We start from the raw sequence: 20,614 nt of genomic DNA, 5'->3' as shown, positions 1-20,614 counted from the left end.
TGCACACACTGCCGCCTGCCCTGGGGCCGCCCCCAGCCCAGCCAAAGTGGCCCAACTTGGAAGGAATGCCTGGCCCCAGGTGTCTAAGGCAGCCCCACAGGATCTTTAGGAAGGGCTCAGAGCATCAGCAAACACTGCCCTGCTCTGCGGGCTCAGGGCAGCAGAAGGAGCCCCCAGGGCTGCCGACACAGCCGCGCTGGGAAGGGGACGGGGCCTTCCAGGGAAGCTGGCACGGCCTCCTTGGGACACGTCCCAGCCCGTGGCCATCCTAACCCCGTGGGTGTGACACACACAAGGAACGTGTGGGCCCGGGCACGAATGCTGCTCTGAGCCCTGGGGCCCGGGCAGCGCTGACAGCAGCAGCTGTGGCAGAGTCCCCGCCCAAGCAGACCTGCCACCCCCCGAGCCCTGGCAGCGCTGGTGCCCGTCTCCTGCCCCAGAGACCTGTGCCCCCGGGGGGCTTCTGTGCCACAGGGAGCCAAAGCCCACCTGCATTGGGGGCTGATGGCAGGAGCACCTGGAGCAACTGCTGGCAACACTTGGTCTCTGTCCAAAGCTCTTACTCCGTGCTGGAATTATTTTCTCATTGAAGTCATTTGCCGCAGGACAAAAACATCTTTACCTTGAAAACACAGAAGAATCTGGCATTAAAGAATCCTCGCTTCAGGAAAGCTTTACCTCTCATTGCTCAACTCGCTCTAGTAGTTCAAAAAAACTGCACACTTCCCAAATTAATTGAGATGCCCTAAGAACATTGTGAGAAACAAGGCTCACTTTTAAAATTTCAAAGGTTTATTAAACCTTAACAAAAATACAACAAAGAGCGATTAAGAAAAATTACAAGACTGCAAGTCTCCATCAAAAGCCACGTGCTCATCTACAAAATGGATGCTCTGCCTTTTATACCCTTAGTCCCTCTCAAAGTTTTGTCAGTCAACTCTTTCCCTGCCATCCAATGGTGGAAGTCACTTTCTTACATCTTGACTGGAGGTCAGGTGTTGCCATGCTCTGCCTCCTGGTAACAAGCTCTTCCTCCCCTAAATGCCCCACTAGTGACAGCAATAAGGGGGGAAGGGAAAGAGTACTATGGAGAGAACATGCAAAAATAACATAACTGTACAGCTATAAAAATTCTCTTACCGTCCACATAATATTCATCTCTTAATTGTGAGAGCCAACTATCTCCTCATTCATTTAAAGCAACGTGAAAGGTTTTCAAGGTTGCTTCCAACTCAAAGCAGTAACTCATTTGCCTTAATGTCAACCACTGAGAGTCACTTTAGAAAACGTAACACAGAAGCAAAAAAAATGGCCATCCATTGGTTTGCAAATGTTTTTCTGTGAAGGAATGATAATACCATAATTCTAAAGGAATAAAAGCCCTCATGGAATGAAAGTCCAGTCAGTGTTACAAAAGGAAACTGAACAAATGAGTAGATTCCAAAAAGGTCAGTCCTCCCCCGGTAGAGATAACTTAGTGGCCAATAAAGTACAGCTCTGCCTTCTTGTTCCCTGTGGGAGAATCACGACCTGGGGGCCACGTTTGGACACTTTGGCAGGACAGGGACTGGCTGTGGTATAAGGTGTGTAATAAAGAGAGTGAGAACAAGGAGGAAAGAAAATCCAGGAAATGCAGATTGTTGGTGGAAGATTAGGATTTTCTTTTAAGGATTTTGTTTGGTTCACTGGAAAGACGAATGGCTTTGAGCTGCAGAAAATGAGTACCCACCGGCACTATCAGGGAGGACTAGAGGAAGGGTGGAATATGTCCCTGGATGAACTGCTTAGAAAGATACAGCAAGTGCATGTAAAAAGGGATGCTGAAAAGAAGAAAGCAAGGACAAAGGTGATGGCAGAATTTTTACAGCCCCCGAGGGCCCCAAGACCCAAGTGGTTCCCCATAATAGAAGGGACAGGGTCGGCTACAAGGAAGTGGCAGAAGCATTCCCTCCTCAGCAGGGGAGAGCCAACCCAAACAGCAGCTGGGAAAGAATCAGTGTGCCATCTGCTGGGCAGAGGGACACTGGAAGTGGGAATGTTCTCAAAAACAGCTGGACCCTCAGGAGGAGGAAGTCCAGGGGATAATGGAGATGGATTATTAGATGTGTCAGGGGCTCCCATTGTAGCAGGGACACACCACACCAGAGCCCTTGTTAACTTTTAAAGTGGGTTCAGATGGAGAGGAGGTGTGTTTCCTAGTAAAGACAGGGGCCTCTCCATCCACCTCAAATTTTCTCCCTAAGATGGGAGACTTGTCAAAAATATCTTCAATTATTCAAGGGGTTGTGGGAATTGTAGTTTATTCGGTAGGCTTGGAAGTTTGAAAGCATCTTTCTCTGAAGGAATTGTGGATATTGTGGTCAATGGGTTTAGGGATTTAATTCCTTTGTCTATGTGGGGTTTTGTGCAGAGCTGACAAGCTCCTGTTTGGAGGGGACCCATGCCCCTGTACTTTTTGTGTTTTGTTGTTAAAAGCCAGAATTGGCAGGTTTCAGTCCTGAAACCAATTCTGCAACTCCACGAGTCTGTGGTTTGTTGTGGAGAACTAGAAGTGGCAGTTTTAGTCCTGAGGCCAATTCTGTAGCAGCTGCCTTGTGGAGATGGTGTTGTCCCTATGCAAGCCTAGGTATTTATCATGCAGCTTCCTCTGTGGGGGCTATAGGAAAACTTCAGGGGAAAATATTTTGTTATTCTTCCTCGGTTAATTTAGTAGTCGCCTCCCTACACCTGGGGTGGACTTGATGAAAAAACAAAAAAGGATAAGGGGAAATTGGCTACTGAAAAGATGATTGGTTGTTAAAAAAGTGATTGGTTGTTAAGAAAGGCTCTAGGCAGTGGCATTGCTTGCTGCAGAACTTGATCATGTCCAAAAGGCAAGTCAGTGGAATAAAAGGAGCAAGCTGCTAAGGTGAACTGCTCCAGGATGAGAACAAAAGCCTGCTAAAACCCTGAAATAAAAGCAACTCAAATGCTTAATTCACGGACTGCAGCTCTTGCAAAACATTTTAAAAGTAGTCTCACTCCCTCCGCTGAACAATCTATTGGAGGAAACCCCGCTGAACACCTGTGGGAAACAACAAAAGGTGGAGGAGGGTGGGGAAGAGCACACGCTCATCCCTCTCTCCACTCCAGGCACATTAACGTTACAAAAGCTAACCCTATAATAAATAACCCTGCATTTACTGCCAACTCTGAACCTGGAGATGTCTCGTTCACTGATACTTCACCCAAAAACATTGATGGTAAAAGTATAGAGCTGTTACACCCCAGGTTGCAGCTTAGCTTATTGAGTTTCTTATCAGTTGACCAGAGTGTTTTGTTACTTTTGACATGTAGGGGTCATGTCAGGTCTGGATGGTTTTGTTTAAGCCTCAGCTGGCACTGGGAACACTGTGTGGGCACTGGGCACTGAGAATACTGTTCCACATCTTTCAGGGCAATTGCCAGCCTCAGGTTTGTGCTGCAAAAAACAATTTCCATTGTGCCCTATTTCACAATGTAACCATTGATCAAATTGTGTGCTGTGGATCAATTTTTATCTTTCTGACTTTTGTCAGCTGCTCCACTTGATCATTCTATGATATTTGTAAAATCTGATAGTCCGCATGGGTTTTAACCAATCCTATATGGATTTGTTAGGATTGGGTTTGTAAAAACAACCATTCAAATCCTCCCTTTGCCAAACCTCTTTTCCATTCACTTGCCAATGAACATTTCCACTGACAAAATCACCGTGTGGCACCTACTGGGCTAGGGCTCCATGGGCACCCGGCTCGGGCCCACAGGAGCCTGGAGCAGAGCCTGCATGGCCCAGGGAAGAGAACGGCTTGGGTAGGGGCACACCTTTTTATTGAGTGTAAGAAATGTTTCAGTCTGCTAAAACTTCAGGAATTGCAAGTTCAGTTTCTAAGGCTGCCTTCTCAGAATAGTTTACATTAGAAAGCTTACATTACTCTTTAGTATCATATATCCTTAAAGGAGACCAAAAAAAATAATCTGTGCAGAATGACTGAGGAATGACTGTTCTTTTCTTAAGCTAATGTACAGTACCCAGTGCAAAGGGCTGCAAGTGCTAAAGGTCAGGATATTGCCAATACCTAGACATTAATAACTCATGTTAATATTAAGACTACAAGACAGCCATGTCTACCCCCAGCTACTACTTACAAGAGAGTGACATGTTTTTATAGGGGCAGGTGGGAGAACACGATTAGGATTTCCTCGCTAACAAATTTTCAATCCAAAGTACTAAGATAAATTCAAGAGCCAGAAGCACATAGTGACATAAAAAATAGAGAGATACAATTAGGAGCAGCCACAGTCGTAATCTGCCATTAGGTATCTACTGCAGGCCCTAAATTCCAGTCAGGAAACTTATGTGAGTTGTGTTTTATATGATGGTTTCACTTCCTCATCTCATACAGCAATAGAATTGTGTGCATTGTAACTTCCCAAGAGCACAGAGAGTGCTCATAATGGTCTTTCTCAGCAGGAAATGTGGGCACGTATTTAAGAAAAAACCTATGTGAATGTGTAACAGACTATATCTATATAGATGAACTACCTACAGTTTGCAATTCCAAAAGAAAAATAATTAAACACATCAGGGAAAATAAAAAGCAAGGCCAAAAGCAGAGTGCCTTTGAACTAAAAGCAACTATTAACTTACTTTTTCTATACAAGGCTTGACACCAATCATGATAGATTCACCAAAAACTTTTCCATCTTTGCTTAAGGCTTTCCGGGCTTGAAGCTTAGACTGATATCGAATATGCATCCAGTTTCCTGTGTTGGACATCTGAATGAGATCAAGTGGAAATTGTGAAATGTAGTTTTTTAAATGCTTAATTCACAATGTTTTCTGACATAAGTGTCAAACTAAGACATACCACATGCTTGAATATGTTTCCATACTGAGCAAACTGTAGTAGAATATAGGAAGCTGATGCTGGAGGAAATCTGAAAGACAGAAAAAAGTACTCATAAAATTGAGTGGTTTAAGAATTCAGGTGTTAAGATACAACCCTATGAAGCATTTACAGAAGTGCAGAAGAGAGCACTGTAACATCAGAAGCAGTGACTTGAGAAATACCACCTTCTAGGCACTTTAGCACACACCACAACAGCAGAATGGTGCCTTTCTAACTAGAAAAAATCATGTGTAGCTCAATTTAAGATGGCTAACTGAAATGTATGTGTTTGCTTGCTTTAACCATAGCTGTACTTGCAGCACATACCAATGCCAGACAACATCAATGCCCCCAAGTATTTTTCTCGTATGCTCTAAAGACTTCACCCAGGTTTTTCCAATACTTTGGAAATCAACTTACCCAAATACAGTTACCCATGTGTCATCAAGTTGATCTTCTGAAGTAAGGGAATCACCTTGAGTATCAAAAGGATCCAGCTGAGCAGGAGATAGAGTAGTCTTCTTAGGCTGCCCAATACTTGCAGGGCTGAACATGCTTGAAGAAGCTGTTCAATTGAAATGATATTGCTGAACAGATTTCTTTTGCAAGACAGAGGTTTATTAGAAAAGAATACATTCAGTGTCAAGCATTTCACTTGGATGTCGAAGAGTTTGATGGGGATTTACTCACAGACAGAACAAGTAAGTCAATCCTAACTTCACATCTGCAAACACACTAGGAAGTTTTTATGACTAGCAACCGAGCGTTCTCTTCGACTTCAAAACACCAATAGCTTAATACAGTTGCCAAATAGGAACAGGCCAACACAATAAAGCTTAGCAAGAAGCCACCAGTTGATACGCAAGATATCAAACCTTGTGAAGATGGAAGGCAATCCATCAATCTCAGCTTCTTCACTCAATTACAACCACCTCTGTGCTCAGTTCAACATCACATTTGGAACAGGGAACAAGAAAAGCTGCTTGAAACTCAGTCTCAGAATAAATAATTATTTCCTACTCATAGCCACACACCTTTTGAAAAGCTAACAAATACACCACCTCTTCATCAACTAGCAAGGAACTGATGTAGCTTGAACAGTGATGCTTTTTCTGTATTAAAGAAAGCGGTAAGAAAAGAGAACAGAAATTTTGACAGGACATCTACCTGCTCCTGGAGTTGATGGCAGAATTCCAGTGGATGGGCTCTGTGATAAAGTAAAGCTGGCCTGTATTAATATACAGAAAGTAACAAATTATTCTTATAGGTATACTGCTCAGATCAAGTGATTTAAACATTCAGGTAATAATATTAATTATTTGCCTTAAGTTATTCTTAACTTTTTAGAGAACAGATATTTGAATGTATATTTAACCAAAGATTACGTAGCTTTAAGTATCAATAATCAGAAACCTTCTTAGAATAGTTCAATGCACTACTGCTGCACTGTAATAATTCACACATTCATATGCATCCTGATGGGAAGGATATTAGTATCCTAATTTTATCAGCCTATTCACTGCCTAAAGGGTTCAGAAATCATGGGAACATAACCTTCTCTTCTATGGAGACTATTACTAGACTTACTTTCCTGCTCAACTATTTAGTGCATAGAAGGAAAGAATACTTTGAGTTTTAGATGGTAGCACTTGGTTTTGTTTTTTTTTTTTTTAACATACGATTTCAACACTCAAAACAATTTTAGTCTACTTTTAGCCTGAATTATGGCATTTCTTAGATTCAAGATCAAACAGCCTGGAGATACCTGTAGACCTAGCAACATAGGTTCTCTGTCGCAGACATCTTTCATGAAAAATCCTTTCTTAGGAGTTTTCCTTGTGAGAAGCTGCAGTTTCAGCAACCAAAAGTAAACAATGGTTATCTGCTGCTGTGGAATGCAACAGGTAGACCTGGGATTGGTCTCCTGTGGATGTTTGGATTTACTGACCACTCATGGCAGAGCTGGCTCTTGCTCTCTGTCTGAGACACAGATCTTTGTTATTCATTCTTTTCTATTCTTAGCTTAGCTAGCTTCTGAAGAAACCTTTTCCTTTCTATTTCTTTTTAGTATAGTCTTAATGTAACATATATCATAAAATAATAAATCAAGCCTTCTGATCATGGAGTCAACATTCTCGTCTCTTCTTCATCCTGAAAACCCTTGTGACCGCGGTCACACGGAGTGGCTGGGACTCGGGAGCGTGACCGTCCCAGCGGCCGCAGCGCTGTCAGGCACACTTCCGGCAGCTCTGGTCTCCCCAGAAGTGGGGAATCAGGCAGCCCCTGCCTCAGACCCAGTCAGAAACCCAACCAAGTGAGACCAGAGGCAGGGGCCCCTTCCCGTCCCTCTGGGGCACGGCTGCAAAACAGCCACTGTGTCTTCCTGTGCCTGTGTCTGGGCTGTGCTGAGCCCAGAGCCGGCCAGCTTGTGCTCTGCTGTGCCAAGAGTGTTCTGGGCAGACAGGCAGAAGTGCTGCGTGCACAGTGGGGAAGGGGCTGACGAGAGCCTCCTGCGGGAACAGGGCTCTGCTCCCTGGCTGGGAACAGCCTGGTTTTGCTGCTGTGAGGGCAGGCAGGAGTTCAGGCACTTGAACAGGCAGCGGACACCTCTTGTTTCTAGGGGGCCCGGGGCTGCGCGCCACAAGGGGCACGAGGAAACAGACTCGGGAGAAGGAAGATGAGCTCGATCTGCAGTGCCTGTGCTACAAGGTGCAGAAGTAATTCAGCCTTGCCAGGGTTTCCTAAGTGTGTGTTGGTGTTGCCCAGGAAATGGACATATTTGGGGAAATGGAGACATTTGGGGAAATGCCTTTGGAAGAGAGGGGCTTGCTTCTCAAGCAAAGTGCTTCCCCAGGAGCCCCCAGTCAGGTAGGTGCAGCTGTCTCCCTTTGGCTCCCTGCCCCACTTTTGTCCTTGAGGCCCCTTGCACTTGGCAGAGGAGCGTGGGAAGGGAGAAGGCTGTGAGGAGCAGCTTTGGCATCTGCCTGGGCCTGCAGAGAGCAAGCCAAGCACCAGTGGCGGCAGGGTGTGTCCTGCCCCTTTCAGCACAGGAAAGAGAGGGATCATCTCTGTCCAGCCGAGAGCCCCAAATGCCTCTCAGAGAGCTGTGAATTCAAAGGCCTTTATGCACAGATTGATGCCATCTTCCCTATCTGCTGTGTTTGAACTCTTGGCAAGAGGCGTTTGCCTCTTGCTTGCTGGAAGCTGCTCTGCTCCAGGGCCGGCACCGAGCTGGGCTGTGCGGGCACCGTGGAGAGTCCTTCTCCGAGCACTTGGCGGGTCGTGGTGTGTCCAGGGCTGTGTTAGACACTCGGGCAATGGATTCCTTCCAAGCGGGGGCACCTAGGGTGGGGAGGGGGTGGCCCTGGGGCACATGGCAGCATGTCCCTTTGTGACACGGTGCAGCGGGGTGACCGTGGAACCGAAAGGGACAGCGTGTCTGAGCAGCCCTTTGTGACACACGCTGACATAGGGGCTGGCACAGCGCAGCCACACCACAGTGCTCGGTGCACGCGACGGGACAGGAGGTGACAGAGCGGTGCTGTGAGGTGTCCCCACACAGCCGGCTCGTTGGTTGCTGACCCAGAGCTCTTCCGAGGCGTTCCTCCTGCGGCTGGCCTCACGGCCAGACCTCGGGATTGGGTGACTCAGAGCTTTTCCGAGTCATCTCCCATCCCTGCGGCCGGTGCCCTCGTGGCCAGGCCGTGGGACTTGGTGACCTCCATCGCTCACCAGGAGTCTCCTGTCATTGTGACAGGAGGCCTCGAGTGCAGGACTTGCTGTCCTGTAGCCTTCCTGAGGCTCCTCTGTTGCAGGTGCCCGCAAGGCACAACTGCAGCATTCGCTGACTCTGGCCTTGGCCGAGGCATTTGAAAGTGCCCTCAAGGTCAGACAGTGGGATGGCGGGCAGACTGCTCAGCCTGTTCAAGGGGCTTCGGGGCAAGAAAAGCAAAGGCCCTGCAGCTGCCCCAGCGCAGCAGCCTGCAGAGCCGGAGCAGTTGCAGCTGCTGCAGGACGGTGAGTGGCAGAGCCAGGCCGCAGGGCCGGTGCCTGCAGCCGGCCTGGGCCCATCCCATCCCATCCCATCCCATCCCATCCCATCCCATCCCATCCCATCCCATCCCATCCCATCCCATCCCATCCCATCCCTGTGGACACGCCCATGGACAGGATGGGACAGGGGCTGGGGCTGCCTCCCCGTTGGCCGTGCTCCGTGCCCCGGGCGCCTGGGGGGCTGTACCTGCCTGGGGAACACAGGGCTGGCCTGTGTTCTCCGGCCTCTCCTGCAGCCCCTCAGCTCTGGCTGCACTCACTCTTTGGCAGATGCAGCCAGGGACCGGACTCAAGAGCAGGAGCCCACCCGTGGCCGCTTCCACAGAGCAGCGCAGGTACCTGCCGCCATCCCCACCTGGGCTGGGCCTGCTGGCACTGCTCAGCCGGGCCCCGCGTTGGAGCAGACCATGGAACGTCCCTCTCTTCTTCCCGCCCTTCCCTTCTGTTGCAGACACTGCGGAGGTTCCTGCGCCTTCGGCGCACTAAGACCAGCGGCCCCGCGCCCGAGGGCCCGGCCGAGCCCGAGCCCAGGCCCAGTGAGCTGCGGGCAGAGGCTGCTTCCAGCACAGCGTCCTCTGACCTGGCCTCCAGCTCTGTCTGGGAAACCGACGAGGGCTGGGAGGAGGCTGACATGGCCCTGACGGAGGCCATGGCCACCAGCAACACCATCAGCCAGGGCATCCCAGAGACTGAGGCCATGCCCACGCTCACTGTGAGTCCTGGACCCACTCTGGAGTTTTTCCAGAAGGGTTTTTATTCTCTTCAGCAGCCTGGGGCCAGGGCTGACGACCTCCCAGGATCACGTGGCCCCTCAAGCCATGTCCGCTGGGCCCCCTCAGCCCCATCACAGTGGGCTGGGAAGGTGAGCACTTCTTGGGGAAAGCTGGGCAAGGTGCTCCCTTGGACAGCACTCCAAGTCTTCCCCATGCCGCTTCCTCCAGGTGCAAGCTGCGGTGAGCGCCATGCTGCAGAGACTCACGTCCTGTGAGTCTGTGGACGCCGGGCTGCAAATGGCCATTGTCAGCCTCACCGTAGAACACCCTGCCCACATGGTGATGAGCCTCCTGCGCTGTGCCCCAACGTGTGACGGGTACGGGGCACAAGTGCCTCGAGAGCTCGGTGCTCACCGGCCCGTAGGGCCCCTCGCCCTGTACAGCCTGTCCGGCGGGGTCTGCCAGATGGGCGGAGAACACCGTCACCCTCGGGCCCCTCTGTTTCCTGAGCCTCTGCCATGCTCTCTCCCGGCCCCACGCAGCTGCACGGGGCACGGTACTGACGCACAGCTCTGGTCCCACAGAGCCGCCGCGCTGCTATGGAGAGCCATGGGCACCTCAGAGGTAGCCGTGGAGGAGGTGCTTCCAGCGCTGCTCTCTGCCATAGAGGAGCAGCCACCGTACGGCAGCTTCCTCTGCAGCGGGGACAACGAGGCTGTCCTTGCCCTGGCTGTGAGTTTCTGGAGCTGGCCTACGCTGGCCCTCCAGGTCGCCTTCTCAGAAGCTCTCCATGCTCTCCCCAGCCTGCAGCTCCCTGCCGGGGCTGAAAGCTGGGCTAGGACCAGCAGGCCGGGTGCTCCCCTGCCTCTCACCCCCTGCCCTGCCTCATGGACACCTCGGCACTGAGCGCTGCCTCGGGGCGCTTTGTCTCTTGCAGGCAACTCTGGTGCTGTGGAGGATTGCAAGCATGCCCGAGTGGCACTACGCAATCCTCCTTCATTCTCCACACCTGTTGGTGGCTCTGCTCTTGCAAATTTTCACCACCACGGAGCAGAGGCCAGAGGATGTGGAGACCCAGCTCTTCTGGAGAGCGTGCCGGGAGGAACGCGACCTTCCCAGCCAACCCAACAGGTGCCAGTCGCCCTGTCCTTCCCGCACCCTTGCGGCCAGGGCCAGTGCTCCCAGAGTGACCTGGCCTTGGCTTGGCACACAGGTTTGCAGTGCAAACCATGAAGGCTCTGCTCTGCCGACTGGGCTTTGGCAAGAACCTGCTGGCTCTGGAGCACAAGCAGCTCTGGGACACCCTGCTCTGTGCCGACACCCAGCACTATGCAGCGGGCCTGCTGGCCAGGTGAGATCCCCTACTCCCTGCTGCCACCGCCACCATTTGTGCCCCATGCCCGGAGTGCCCCACACAGTCCCTGGGGCTTGCAAGCGAGAGGGCCTCGTCACTGAGGGAGGGCCGAGCAGACTGCAAAGGGCCGGGAGAGGAGGATGCCCAGCAGCAGCTGCCTCCCAAGGGGCCCATGTCCCCTTGCAGAGTTCTGGGGAAAGATGGGACCTCTGTGAGTCACTCCTGGGAGAGCTCTGCCTGCCCGGCTCAGGGGCCTTGGTGCCTTTTTCCCCTGCCAGGGAGATGCGCTGTGGCTTGACCCCCTTGTGTCCCCACATGGCCTCGCACCTGCTATGCCTGCTGGTCGGGAAGCAGCCCCACTGGCATCTGCCTGCCCTGGCGTTCTTTGTGGAGGTGAGCCTGATGGCCAGCGCTGCCTGGCTGAGCTGCCTCCCAGCTCTCTGGCCTCTGGTAGCTGCAGCCGCCTGGGAGGCTGCCCGCGCCCGCTGCTGCTGCCTGGAGCCGGCCCGCTCCCCTGCCACTGCCCTGTGCCTTTCAGCTCCTGGAGTGTCTGGACCTGAGCAAACACGGTCCCAGTGCCCTGGTGGTGCTAACCCGGCACCTGCCGAGCCAGCACAGGGACAGGCTGCGCCTGGAGCTCAGAGGCCTCGTGGTGCTCAGCAAGGAGCCCTCGCTGGTTAGAAGGGGGCAGTGGCTGAAGCCGCGCTGGCAGCACGGGGCTGGGGAAGGCAGACCTTTGGGCTTGGCTGGGCTTTGGCAGCAGAGGCAGATGCTGCCAGCTCTCCCGACTCCTGCTTCAGCTGCCCGAGTGCCCCAAGCAGCTGTTGGTGCTGCAGCCAGTCACGGCTTCACAGCACAGCCTGGTCTTGCACACAGGCCGGAGGAATACGCGGCCTCTATCAACACCTGCTGGAGCTGCTGGCCCATCCAGATGCAGAGATGATCGGGATGAGCCTCTCTGTGCTCACGCATGTGCTCCAGGACAAAGACCTCGCAATACCCAGCACCACCGCCCTGAAGCTGGCTGAGTCCCTCCTGCCACACTTGGAGAAGGTAAGGCTCTGCGCCCCCAGCCAAGGGCACTGGACACTGCCTGCCTGGAAACTTTGTGCCCTGTTCATTTTAGGGCCTTTGCCCCAGCGGGCCTGGAGTAGTTGGTGCTTAGGACTTTTCCTTTCCTCCAGGACAACAGCCATGCGCAGCTGCTCTCCATTCAGCTCTTCGGCAAGGTGTTGGAGCTGGGAGTGGAAGAGAGGGAAAATCCACTCAGGACAGTTGTGAGCCAGAGCCTGCTCCCTCTGTTCTTGCGCTGGCACCACGAGGACGTGCACGTGGCTGAGGTGAGGTTTGGTGTGATGCTGCCGCATCCCTGGCCGGGGGCTGGGCCGCCTCCTGCCCCGGTGCCTGGCGGGCTCCAGCCTCCCCTGGCCTTGGCACAGGGAGCCGGCTGCCGTGTGACTCACCTGGGCTCTGGTGCCACCTGCGGCTCTCTGCTGCTCTGCAGGCATCTGGTGAAGCCCTGCTTTGTGCCGCACGCTTCCTGAGGAGGAGGGATCTGGAGGAGCCACTGAAGAAGAAGCGGCGGATGAAGTTCGCCGAGAGCCTGGTAAGGACAGCCCGGGAGCCCCAGCCGCAGGCTAGATTCTAGAAGCCCCCCCTGCCCCCGGTGCTCAGTGCGGGAGGCTGGCAGCTGCCCCCCCACGCTGCTTGCTGCCCTGGGCCGTGCGCACCGGCTGGGCCGGTGCCGGGTGCAGGGAGCGCCCGGCCGAGGGGCAGAGCCCACACCGAGCCTTCCCTGCCGCCGCTCCCCGCAGCTGCTGCAGGACGAGAGCCGAGCGGCCGAGCACCTGTGCTGGGCCCTGCCGCACCTGCAGAGCCCACAGAGGCCCCTACGAGAGGCGGCCGTCAGGTTCCTCGGTGAGCCAGCAGCCCGGCGCCCCTCCCCGCCTCCCGGCCCGGCCGCTGCCCAGCTACAGCGGGAGCCGCGCTCGGGCCGCTGCAGCCCCGCCCGCCCTGGGCGCTGCCACCGCCCTCCCGCAGCCGTGCCCTCGGCCAGCAGCGTGCGGCAGGGGCCCAGCACGAGCCCTGCCCGGCAGGAGGGCGTGCGGCCACAGGGGCCACAGGGGCCACAGGAGCCGCCACATGCTCTGTCTTGCCAGGGGTGGCCGGAGTGCTCATGATGGGGCAGAAGGAGGAGCTCCAGGTCCTCAGTCAGGATGAGTCAGGGCAGCCGCGTGGCAGCGAGTACCGCCCGGGAGAGGGGAGGCAGCAGCTATAAATCCCGGCCCCGTAGCTACAATCCGTCACCGGGCTGCCCAGGGCTCTGCTCCCTGTGTGCACCAGGGGCAGCGGGGGCACAGCCCAGAGACCTCTCGGGGACACGTGGCGGATCCGTGGCCAGCACCTTCCGCCCGAAGCCCTTGTCTCCCACTCCCTCCTGGCCATGGCGAGAGCCAGCCGGCATGGCCCTGGCAGGAGGCTTTCCTTGGATTCCCTCCATTTGCCTTCTGACCGTGGCTCTGTTCCTCTCTCTTCCAGCTCTTCAAGCCCTCAGGGAAGACGAGAGCCCATCCTGCATGAACACATGGATTCAGATGAAATTCCAAAGAAGATCTGCAGAACTTCGTTTGTCTCCTGGACCAGATGTACCTGTACCGGCCTCCTTCGATGATTTCCAGTTGGGACCGCCTGCAGCTCCAGGCACGGCTCTGGCTCCTCTCAGCTGAGCCTGTGCCAAGCTCAAGCAGCTCCTGCCATCTCTCTCCCTGTTGGCATCTCCTTCCCTGCAGCCCTCAGGCCCTGCCCATGCCCTTTTTTACCTCCCAGCTCACCCCTTCGCTTTGCTTTCCCTTAATAAACTGTGTTTTTCACTTTACCCGCATCTCTGTGCAGCTGAAGCGGCGCAAAACCTGAGCCCGGGGACACGCAGGGCCCTGCTGCTGTTCTCCTCCCCACTGTGTTCCGTGCACGGGCAGAGAGGAACAAGGGCAGCTCAGGCTGCAAAGGTCCCTGTCCCGCTGCTCCAGCTGCACAGCGGCGTGGAGGTAAAGGGCATGCTGAGCACGCTGAAGGGGAAAAGGAGCCCGGGTTTTCAAAGAGCCAACTTGAGTGTGCTCCGAAGCCAGCCGTGAGGGATTCCAGTGCAAGCATCTGCCGAGGGGAAAGGAGCTTGTAATGGCGGAAGTTTCCGCCAAGAGCTTCCTGAAAGCAGAGCAATGCTCCATCCCTACACAGGGACAGGAAGAGGGCAGGACAAGAGACCACCGTGGCTTAGCAGTGAGCTTTGGGTGTGCCTAAAAGCAAAAGAAGCAGCGGCGGAAGCGGAGTGGCTGGGACTCGGGAACGCGACTGTCCCAGTGGCCGCAGCGCTGTCAGGCAGTGCCTGCACGCTGGGCGCGCTTCCGGAGGCTCTGGTCTCCCCAGAAGCGGGGAATCAGGCAGCCCCTGCCTCAGACCCAGTCAGAAACCCAACCAAGTGAGACCAGAGGCAGGGGCCCCTTCCCAACCTCTGGGGCACAGCTGCAAAACAGCCGCTGTGTCTTCCTGCGCCTGTGTCTGGGCTGTGCTGAGCCGCTTGGCACCAGAAGCGAGAGCCCCCCTCGGGGCTCACACCTCCGCCTCACCGGGTAAGTGAAAAAACGATCAGAGTAGTGGTATTTCACCGACGGCCGGGATGCCAGCGGGCGGGTCGCCCCGCACCGCCAAGCGCGCGCCCAGCCTCCCACTTATTCTACACCTCTCATGTCTCTTCACAGCGCCAGACTAGAGTCAAGCTCAACAGGGTCTTCTTTTCCCGCTGATTCCGCCAAGCCCGTTCCCTTGGCTGTGGTTTCGCTGGATAGTAGGTAGGGACAGTGGGAATCTCGTTCATCCATTCATGCGCGTCACTAATTAGATGATGAGGCATTTGGCTAGAGATCGAACACATATAAATAATATATGTCCCTTTTCCGGGTTAAGTAAAGGTGGCCCATCCACCTTGGATAAATCCGGTTAAGCGGTACAAGTCCTGTAAGATTGGTCCAAGTAAGGTGGTATTTGAGGCGTTGTGAATTAAAGTTCCTGTCCCTACCCACTATGAGCTACCTAACTGGCTTGTGGCTGCCTTGCAAACCTAGCTAGCGTCTAGTTTATTAAAATATAAAAGTAATAAGCATACATCTATAAATACATGCTCCTGCAGATCTGACCTATACAGTTCTAAAGAAAAATTCACCAGCAAGCCCAATTCATTTTCTGTCAATTTGGTGGTTGTAGATGTTACAAAATCATCTCAGGAGGTCTGAGTGCCCATCGATACCCTAGTAAGGTGGAACGGCGCCCCCAGTTTCCTCCTCCGAGGAACAGATTTGGATTTGGAATAGCCGAGTCATGACCGGATTCAACATCGGGAATGGATTGGGTGATCAGACCACCTCCGAACCCGTTGCCCCTGTCCGACTGGGGGGCCAGGTTTCAGGTAGTAAGCCTAACGACTTAGACCGAGAAATTTGTTTCACCGAAATTTGGAAGGAACTGTTGGGCTGGTGACTCCCAACGGCCCCAGACTGGGGCAGAGATCGACTTAGTCACCCTGTTAAGGGCTTACCAGTGGGACCACGAGGAGGTGCGATCTTTGCAGCTATGCCCAGTTGTAACTAGACTTTCTCAAATCGCCCTTAAGAGAGTCATAGTTACTCCCGCCGTTTACCCGCGCTTCATTGAATTTCTTCACTTTGACATTCAGAGCACAGGGCAGAAATGACATTGCATCAACACCTGCCTCGGGCCTTCGCGATGCTTTGTTTTAATTAAACAGTCGGATTCCCCTGGTCTGCACCAGTTCTAAGCCAGCTGCTAGGCACCGGCCAAGGCGGGGCACCGGCCCGGGGACCCCCCCGGGGACCCTCCCCCGCGCGAACTGCTTGGCCGATGCCAGCCGCGGGGGCGCGCGGCCAGCCGCACGCTGGCGGGGCGGCGGCATGCGACGACGACGGCGGCGGCCACCACTGGGGCGCTGGCCGCGGCAAGGCGGAGGGCAGGTGGAAGGGAGGGTGGGCGGCGCCTGCTGCAGCTGGGGCGATCCATGGGAAGGGCCCGGCGCGCCTCCAGAGTCGCCGCCGCGCACGCGCCCCGGCACCCGGGTGGGCCACACAGAGTGCACTCACCCGCATGCGGAGCCTTGTCTGGCCGCGGTGCGCGGCCAGCCCCGCTTTGCGGCTCAGCCCGACCGACCCGGCCCTTAGAGCCAATCCTTATCCCGAAGTTACGGATCCGGCATGTCGACTTCCCTTACCTACATTGTTCCAACATGCCAGAGGCTGTTCACCTTGGAGACCTGCTGCGGATATGGTTATGGCCCGGCGCAAGACTTACACCCTCTCCCCCGGATTTTCACGGGCCAGCGAGAGCTCACTGGACACTGCTGGAACCGCGACCCTTTCCAAGGCGCGGGCCCCTGTCTCGGGGTGAACCCATTCAGGGCGCCCGGCCCTTCACAAAGAAAAGAGAACTCTCCCCGGGGCTCCCGCCGGCTTCTCCAGGATCGGTTGCGTCACCGCACTGGGCGCCTCGCGTCGCCCGTCTCTGCCACTCCAGATTCGGGGATCTGAACCCGACTCTCTTTTGATCGGCTGAGGGCAATAGAGGCCATCGCCCACCCTTTCGGAACGGCGCTCGCCTATCGCTTAGGACCGACTGACCCATGTTCAACTGCTGTTCACATGGAACCCTGCTCCACTTCGGCCTTCAAAGCTCTCCTTTGAATATTTGCTACTACCACCAAGATCTGCACCTGCGGCGGCTCCACCCGGGCCCACACCCCAGGCTTCGAGGTGCACCACAGCGGCCCTCCTACTCGTCGTGGCCTAGCCCCCGCGGGCATCACACTGCTGGCAATGGCCGGGTATGGGCCCGACGCTCCAGCGCCATTCATTTGCAGGGCTAGTTGATTCGGCAGGTGAGTTGTTACACACTCCTTAGCAGATTCTGACTTCCATGGCCACCGTCCTGCTGTCTAGATCAACCAACACCTTTTCTGGGCTCTGATGAGTGTCGCCATCGGGCGCCTTAACCTGGCGTTTGGTTCATCCTGCAGCACCAGTTCTGCTTACCAAAAGTGGCCCACTGAGCATTCGCATTCCACGGCGTGGCTCCACGCCAGCAAGCCAGCCCCCTTACCCATTGAAAGTTTGAGAATAGGCTGAGAGCGTTTCGGCCCCAAGACCTCTAATCATTCGCTTTACCGGGTAAAACTGCCCATTGCCGAGTGCCAGCTATCCTGAGGGAAACTTCGGAGGGATCCAGCTACTACATGGTTCGATTAGTCTTTCACCCCTAAACCCGGGTCGGATGACCGATTTGCACGTCAGGACCGCTACAGACCTCCACCAGAGTTTCCTCTGGCTTTGGCCTGCCCAGGCATAGTTCACCATTTTTGGGTTCCTAGCACGGATGCTCACGCTCCATCTCCCCAGCTCCGCAAGGGGGAGGCGGCCAAGATGGGGTGGTGGTGCGCCCGGGCCTGCCAGGCACGACACGTGCCCCGGGATCCCACCTCAGCCGGCGCGCGCTGGCCCTTACCTTCATTGCGCCGCGGGCTTTCGACGATGGCCCCTGACTCGCGCACATGCTAAATTCCTTGGTCCGTGTTTCAAGACGGGTTGGGTGGGTAGCTGACATTGCTGCGGACCCCGGGCGCCCGAGCGCGGCCCATCAAGCTCGGCCTGGCGGCACCACGTAGTCGGGGCGCACTGAGGACAGTCTGCCCCAGTTGACAGCGGCGCAGCCCCCACCCCGCCCCCCGGGAGGGCGAAGGGTGGGGAAAAGCGACGCCCCCCGCCACAGCGCCACCGACAGGGCGGGAGGAGGGCGCGGTGGCGGTCCTCTCCCTCGGCCCCGGGATTCAGCGAGACCTGCTCCCCAGGGGCTATAACATCCGCCATCTGCCCAGCGGAGGCCTTCCCAGCCGACCCGGAGCCGGTCGCGGCGCACCGCCGCGGAGGAAATGCGCCCAGCCAGGGTGGCCGCTGGCTGGGCGGCAGTCACCGCACCCGCCCGCCCCCCCCGGTCTGCCCCTGTGGACGGGGTTCACCTGGGGGACAGAGGGGAGGTGGAGGCAAGGATCTGCCGAGCCCGCGCCGTCCAACCGCAGCTCGCCGGGTTGAATCCTCTGGGCGGACTGCGCGGGCCCCACCCGCTTACCCCTTACGGTTTCACGCCCTCTTGAACTCTATCTCCAAAGTTCTTTTCAACATTCCCTTACAGCACTTGTTGGCTATCAGTCTCATGCTGGTATTTAGCCTTAGATGGAGTTTACCACCCGCTTTGGGCTGCATTCCCAAGCAACCCGACTCCGAGAAGCCCTGGGCCCGGCAGGGCGGGGGACCGCTACCAGCCTCACACCGTCCGCGGGCTGCGGCCTTGATCACAAGGACTTGGGTCCCCCGAGAGTGCCGCCGGGGACGGGGGCTTCTGTTCGCCACATGTCCCGCGCCCCACCGCGGGGCGGGGATTTGGCGCTGGGCTTTTCCCTCTTCGCTCGCCGTTACTGAGGGAATCCTTGTTAGTTTCTTTTCCTCTGCTGACTAATATGCTTAAATTCAGCGGGTCGCCACGTCTGATCTGAGGTCGCAAGCCCAAAGCTTGGCCACGTCGCGCGCGGGGTCGCGCGTGGAGACAGCCACCTTGTCTCCCCCACCCGCTACGCTGCCTGCCCCCCCCCTCCGCGCTCCCAGAGGGAGTCAGAGAGAGAGACAGTGCAGGCGCACATGAGCGAGCAACAAGGAGACGGAGAGCCCCATCCTGGAGAAAAGAACCAAAACGGGAGCGCAGCAGAGACGGCCCTGTGCGGGAGGACTGGCCGGGCAGCGGCGCGTGTGATGGCCTCAGCAGGGAGAGAGAGAGGAGCAACGGTGCCACTTGGCGCGCCCAAAAACCGTGATAGTAGAGGAGGGGGCAGGCGAAGGGAGGAGGGGGTCAGAACCCCCGTCCCCGATGCTCTTGCCTCGCCCGTGCGTGCGGCAGCATGGCACGGTACCGCCGCAGTACCCACCCGCAGACAGCCGCCCACGCAGTGGGGGGGAGCCGGGGGCGAGGCCCACGCCTCATCTCCCCTACTCGCCCTCCTCACTCTTTCTCTCGGCCCTCGGCAGCGCCTTTCGACGCTTTCTCTCGCTCTCCCTAGGCCGCCATGTCACCGCATCCGTGGCACGGTCCCGGCGAGCACGAGCTCCGCCCCAGTGGCTCGCTCCGGGAGCGGGGAGCTACGGACCGCTCTCCAAGTCTGCATTTAGGGGGACGAAGGCCCTGCGCAGTGATGACGACGACGACTGCGACGACGATGACGCCCGCCGGGCCGCAGGGAAGGGATCGAGGCCGCCTAGGGAAACATTTCCCTCGCCGAACCCCTGACCACCTTCCCTCTGGGCACTGGCGGGACGCTGCTGCTGCCGCCTCCACCTCTGCCGCTGCCTGCCACGGGCGACAGGCCTGCGAGGCGACCCCAGCCGCGCCGCCGGCATGGCCCCCGGACGGCGATTGATCGTCAAGCGACGCTCAGACAGGCGTAGCCCCGGGAGGAACCCGGGGCCGCAAGTGTGTTCGAAGTGTCGATGATCAATGTGTCCTGCAATTCACATTAATTCTCACAGCTAGCTGCGTTCTTCATCGATGCACGAGCCAAGTGATCCACCGCTAAGAGTTGTCTGCCTTTCGGGCACTGCTCACGCCAAGCGGGCCCCTTTTAATTACTCTGGTGCCGAGGATGCGTGGGCGCGCGCCTGGCTTCGACTGTACGAGCACACAGAAACAGAAGGGGGAAAAAAAACCAACTGGAGGAACCCACGCTCTGAAGGCCGGCCAAGAGGCGGGGGAGCCCGCGCCCCCGACCGCCTCCCCCTGCGAGGGGAGACGCCGACCTCACAAATGCCGTCCTTCAGAGGCAGCCCATGCGCCCGGGCTCGGCCCGGCCTCCGTGCTGGGGGCCACGCAGCGTGCGCCAGAACATGGGGGGGGCACGGCGGCCCGCCCGCTTCTCGCTTTCTTGGGACTACACGCACAACACACACGGCATACGGCCGGGGGCGCGCGGCTGTCGGGCCACGCACATGCCGGCTTCCCCCAGTCCCCGATGGCGCGGGCCTCGCAGAGCGCCGCTGCACCACTGTGCGGCCAGCTTTTCTCTTCCCCCACTGCACGGCCTTGCCCCGGCTTGAGACAGTACGCGACAACGACTGGCCCCCACCGACACACCGCCCGCGGGACCGCTCCCTTGCCGAGCGGGCGAGCGATCAGCAGACACGCTCCGCCGCTGGCCCCAGAGGTGGGCGCCACCGAGACCCGATACGGTGTCGCCAGAACCCGTGGCCTGCTGGACAGCAGACCACGCCGCTGCCGGGGCCGCACTCCCGGGACCGCCACCGCCGCGTCGCACCGCCGGGGCCCCTTGCCTCAGGCACGTGCTTGGCAGAAGGCGGTACGGTGCTGAGCCAGGGGGCAACGCCCGCTCTCCTCGTTTGCACGCGGAGACCGGGCGGGGAGAAGCGTCCCCATGGCCGCTCCGCACGCCTTTCTGCGGCCCACAGGCGGCCGGGAAGGGCGATGGA

The 20,614-nt window shown here is 56.5% G+C and overlaps 2 protein-coding genes and 1 non-coding gene across 3 annotated transcripts in view; 1 reads left to right on the top strand and 2 right to left on the bottom strand.

Annotated features, from left to right (window-relative positions):
• LOC118700556 (uncharacterized) overlaps positions 1 to 20,614 on the top strand; it is a 185,893-nt gene that overhangs the window by 73,228 nt on the left and 92,051 nt on the right. The gene's annotated exons all lie outside the window — the stretch shown is intronic.
• Positions 771 to 20,614, bottom strand: part of LOC118700569 (nucleoporin NUP35-like) — a 183,174-nt gene continuing 163,330 nt past the window's right edge. The window contains exons 4-8 of the mRNA XM_036405138.2: positions 6,078 to 6,138; positions 5,331 to 5,475; positions 4,890 to 4,959; positions 4,670 to 4,798; positions 771 to 3,064 (exon numbers count right to left, since the gene is read on the bottom strand). Of these exons, the coding sequence (XP_036261031.2) occupies positions 2,978 to 3,064; positions 4,670 to 4,798; positions 4,890 to 4,959; positions 5,331 to 5,475; positions 6,078 to 6,138 (492 nt within the window). The 3' untranslated portion in view covers positions 771 to 2,977. The remainder of the gene's footprint in view (positions 3,065 to 4,669; positions 4,799 to 4,889; positions 4,960 to 5,330; positions 5,476 to 6,077; positions 6,139 to 20,614) is intronic.
• On the bottom strand, positions 19,560 to 19,712 carry LOC118700591 (5.8S ribosomal RNA). Its single transcript, XR_004982307.1, has one exon. It is a non-coding gene; the product is annotated as a 5.8S ribosomal RNA (ribosomal RNA).

Source organism: Molothrus ater, chromosome 31 (genome assembly GCF_012460135.2).
Source record: "Molothrus ater isolate BHLD 08-10-18 breed brown headed cowbird chromosome 31, BPBGC_Mater_1.1, whole genome shotgun sequence".
In the NCBI taxonomy this organism is placed as follows: domain Eukaryota; kingdom Metazoa; phylum Chordata; class Aves; order Passeriformes; family Icteridae; genus Molothrus; species Molothrus ater.
The sequence above is the reverse complement of the archived record's forward strand: the minus strand, read 5'-3'. Positions and strand labels throughout refer to the sequence as shown.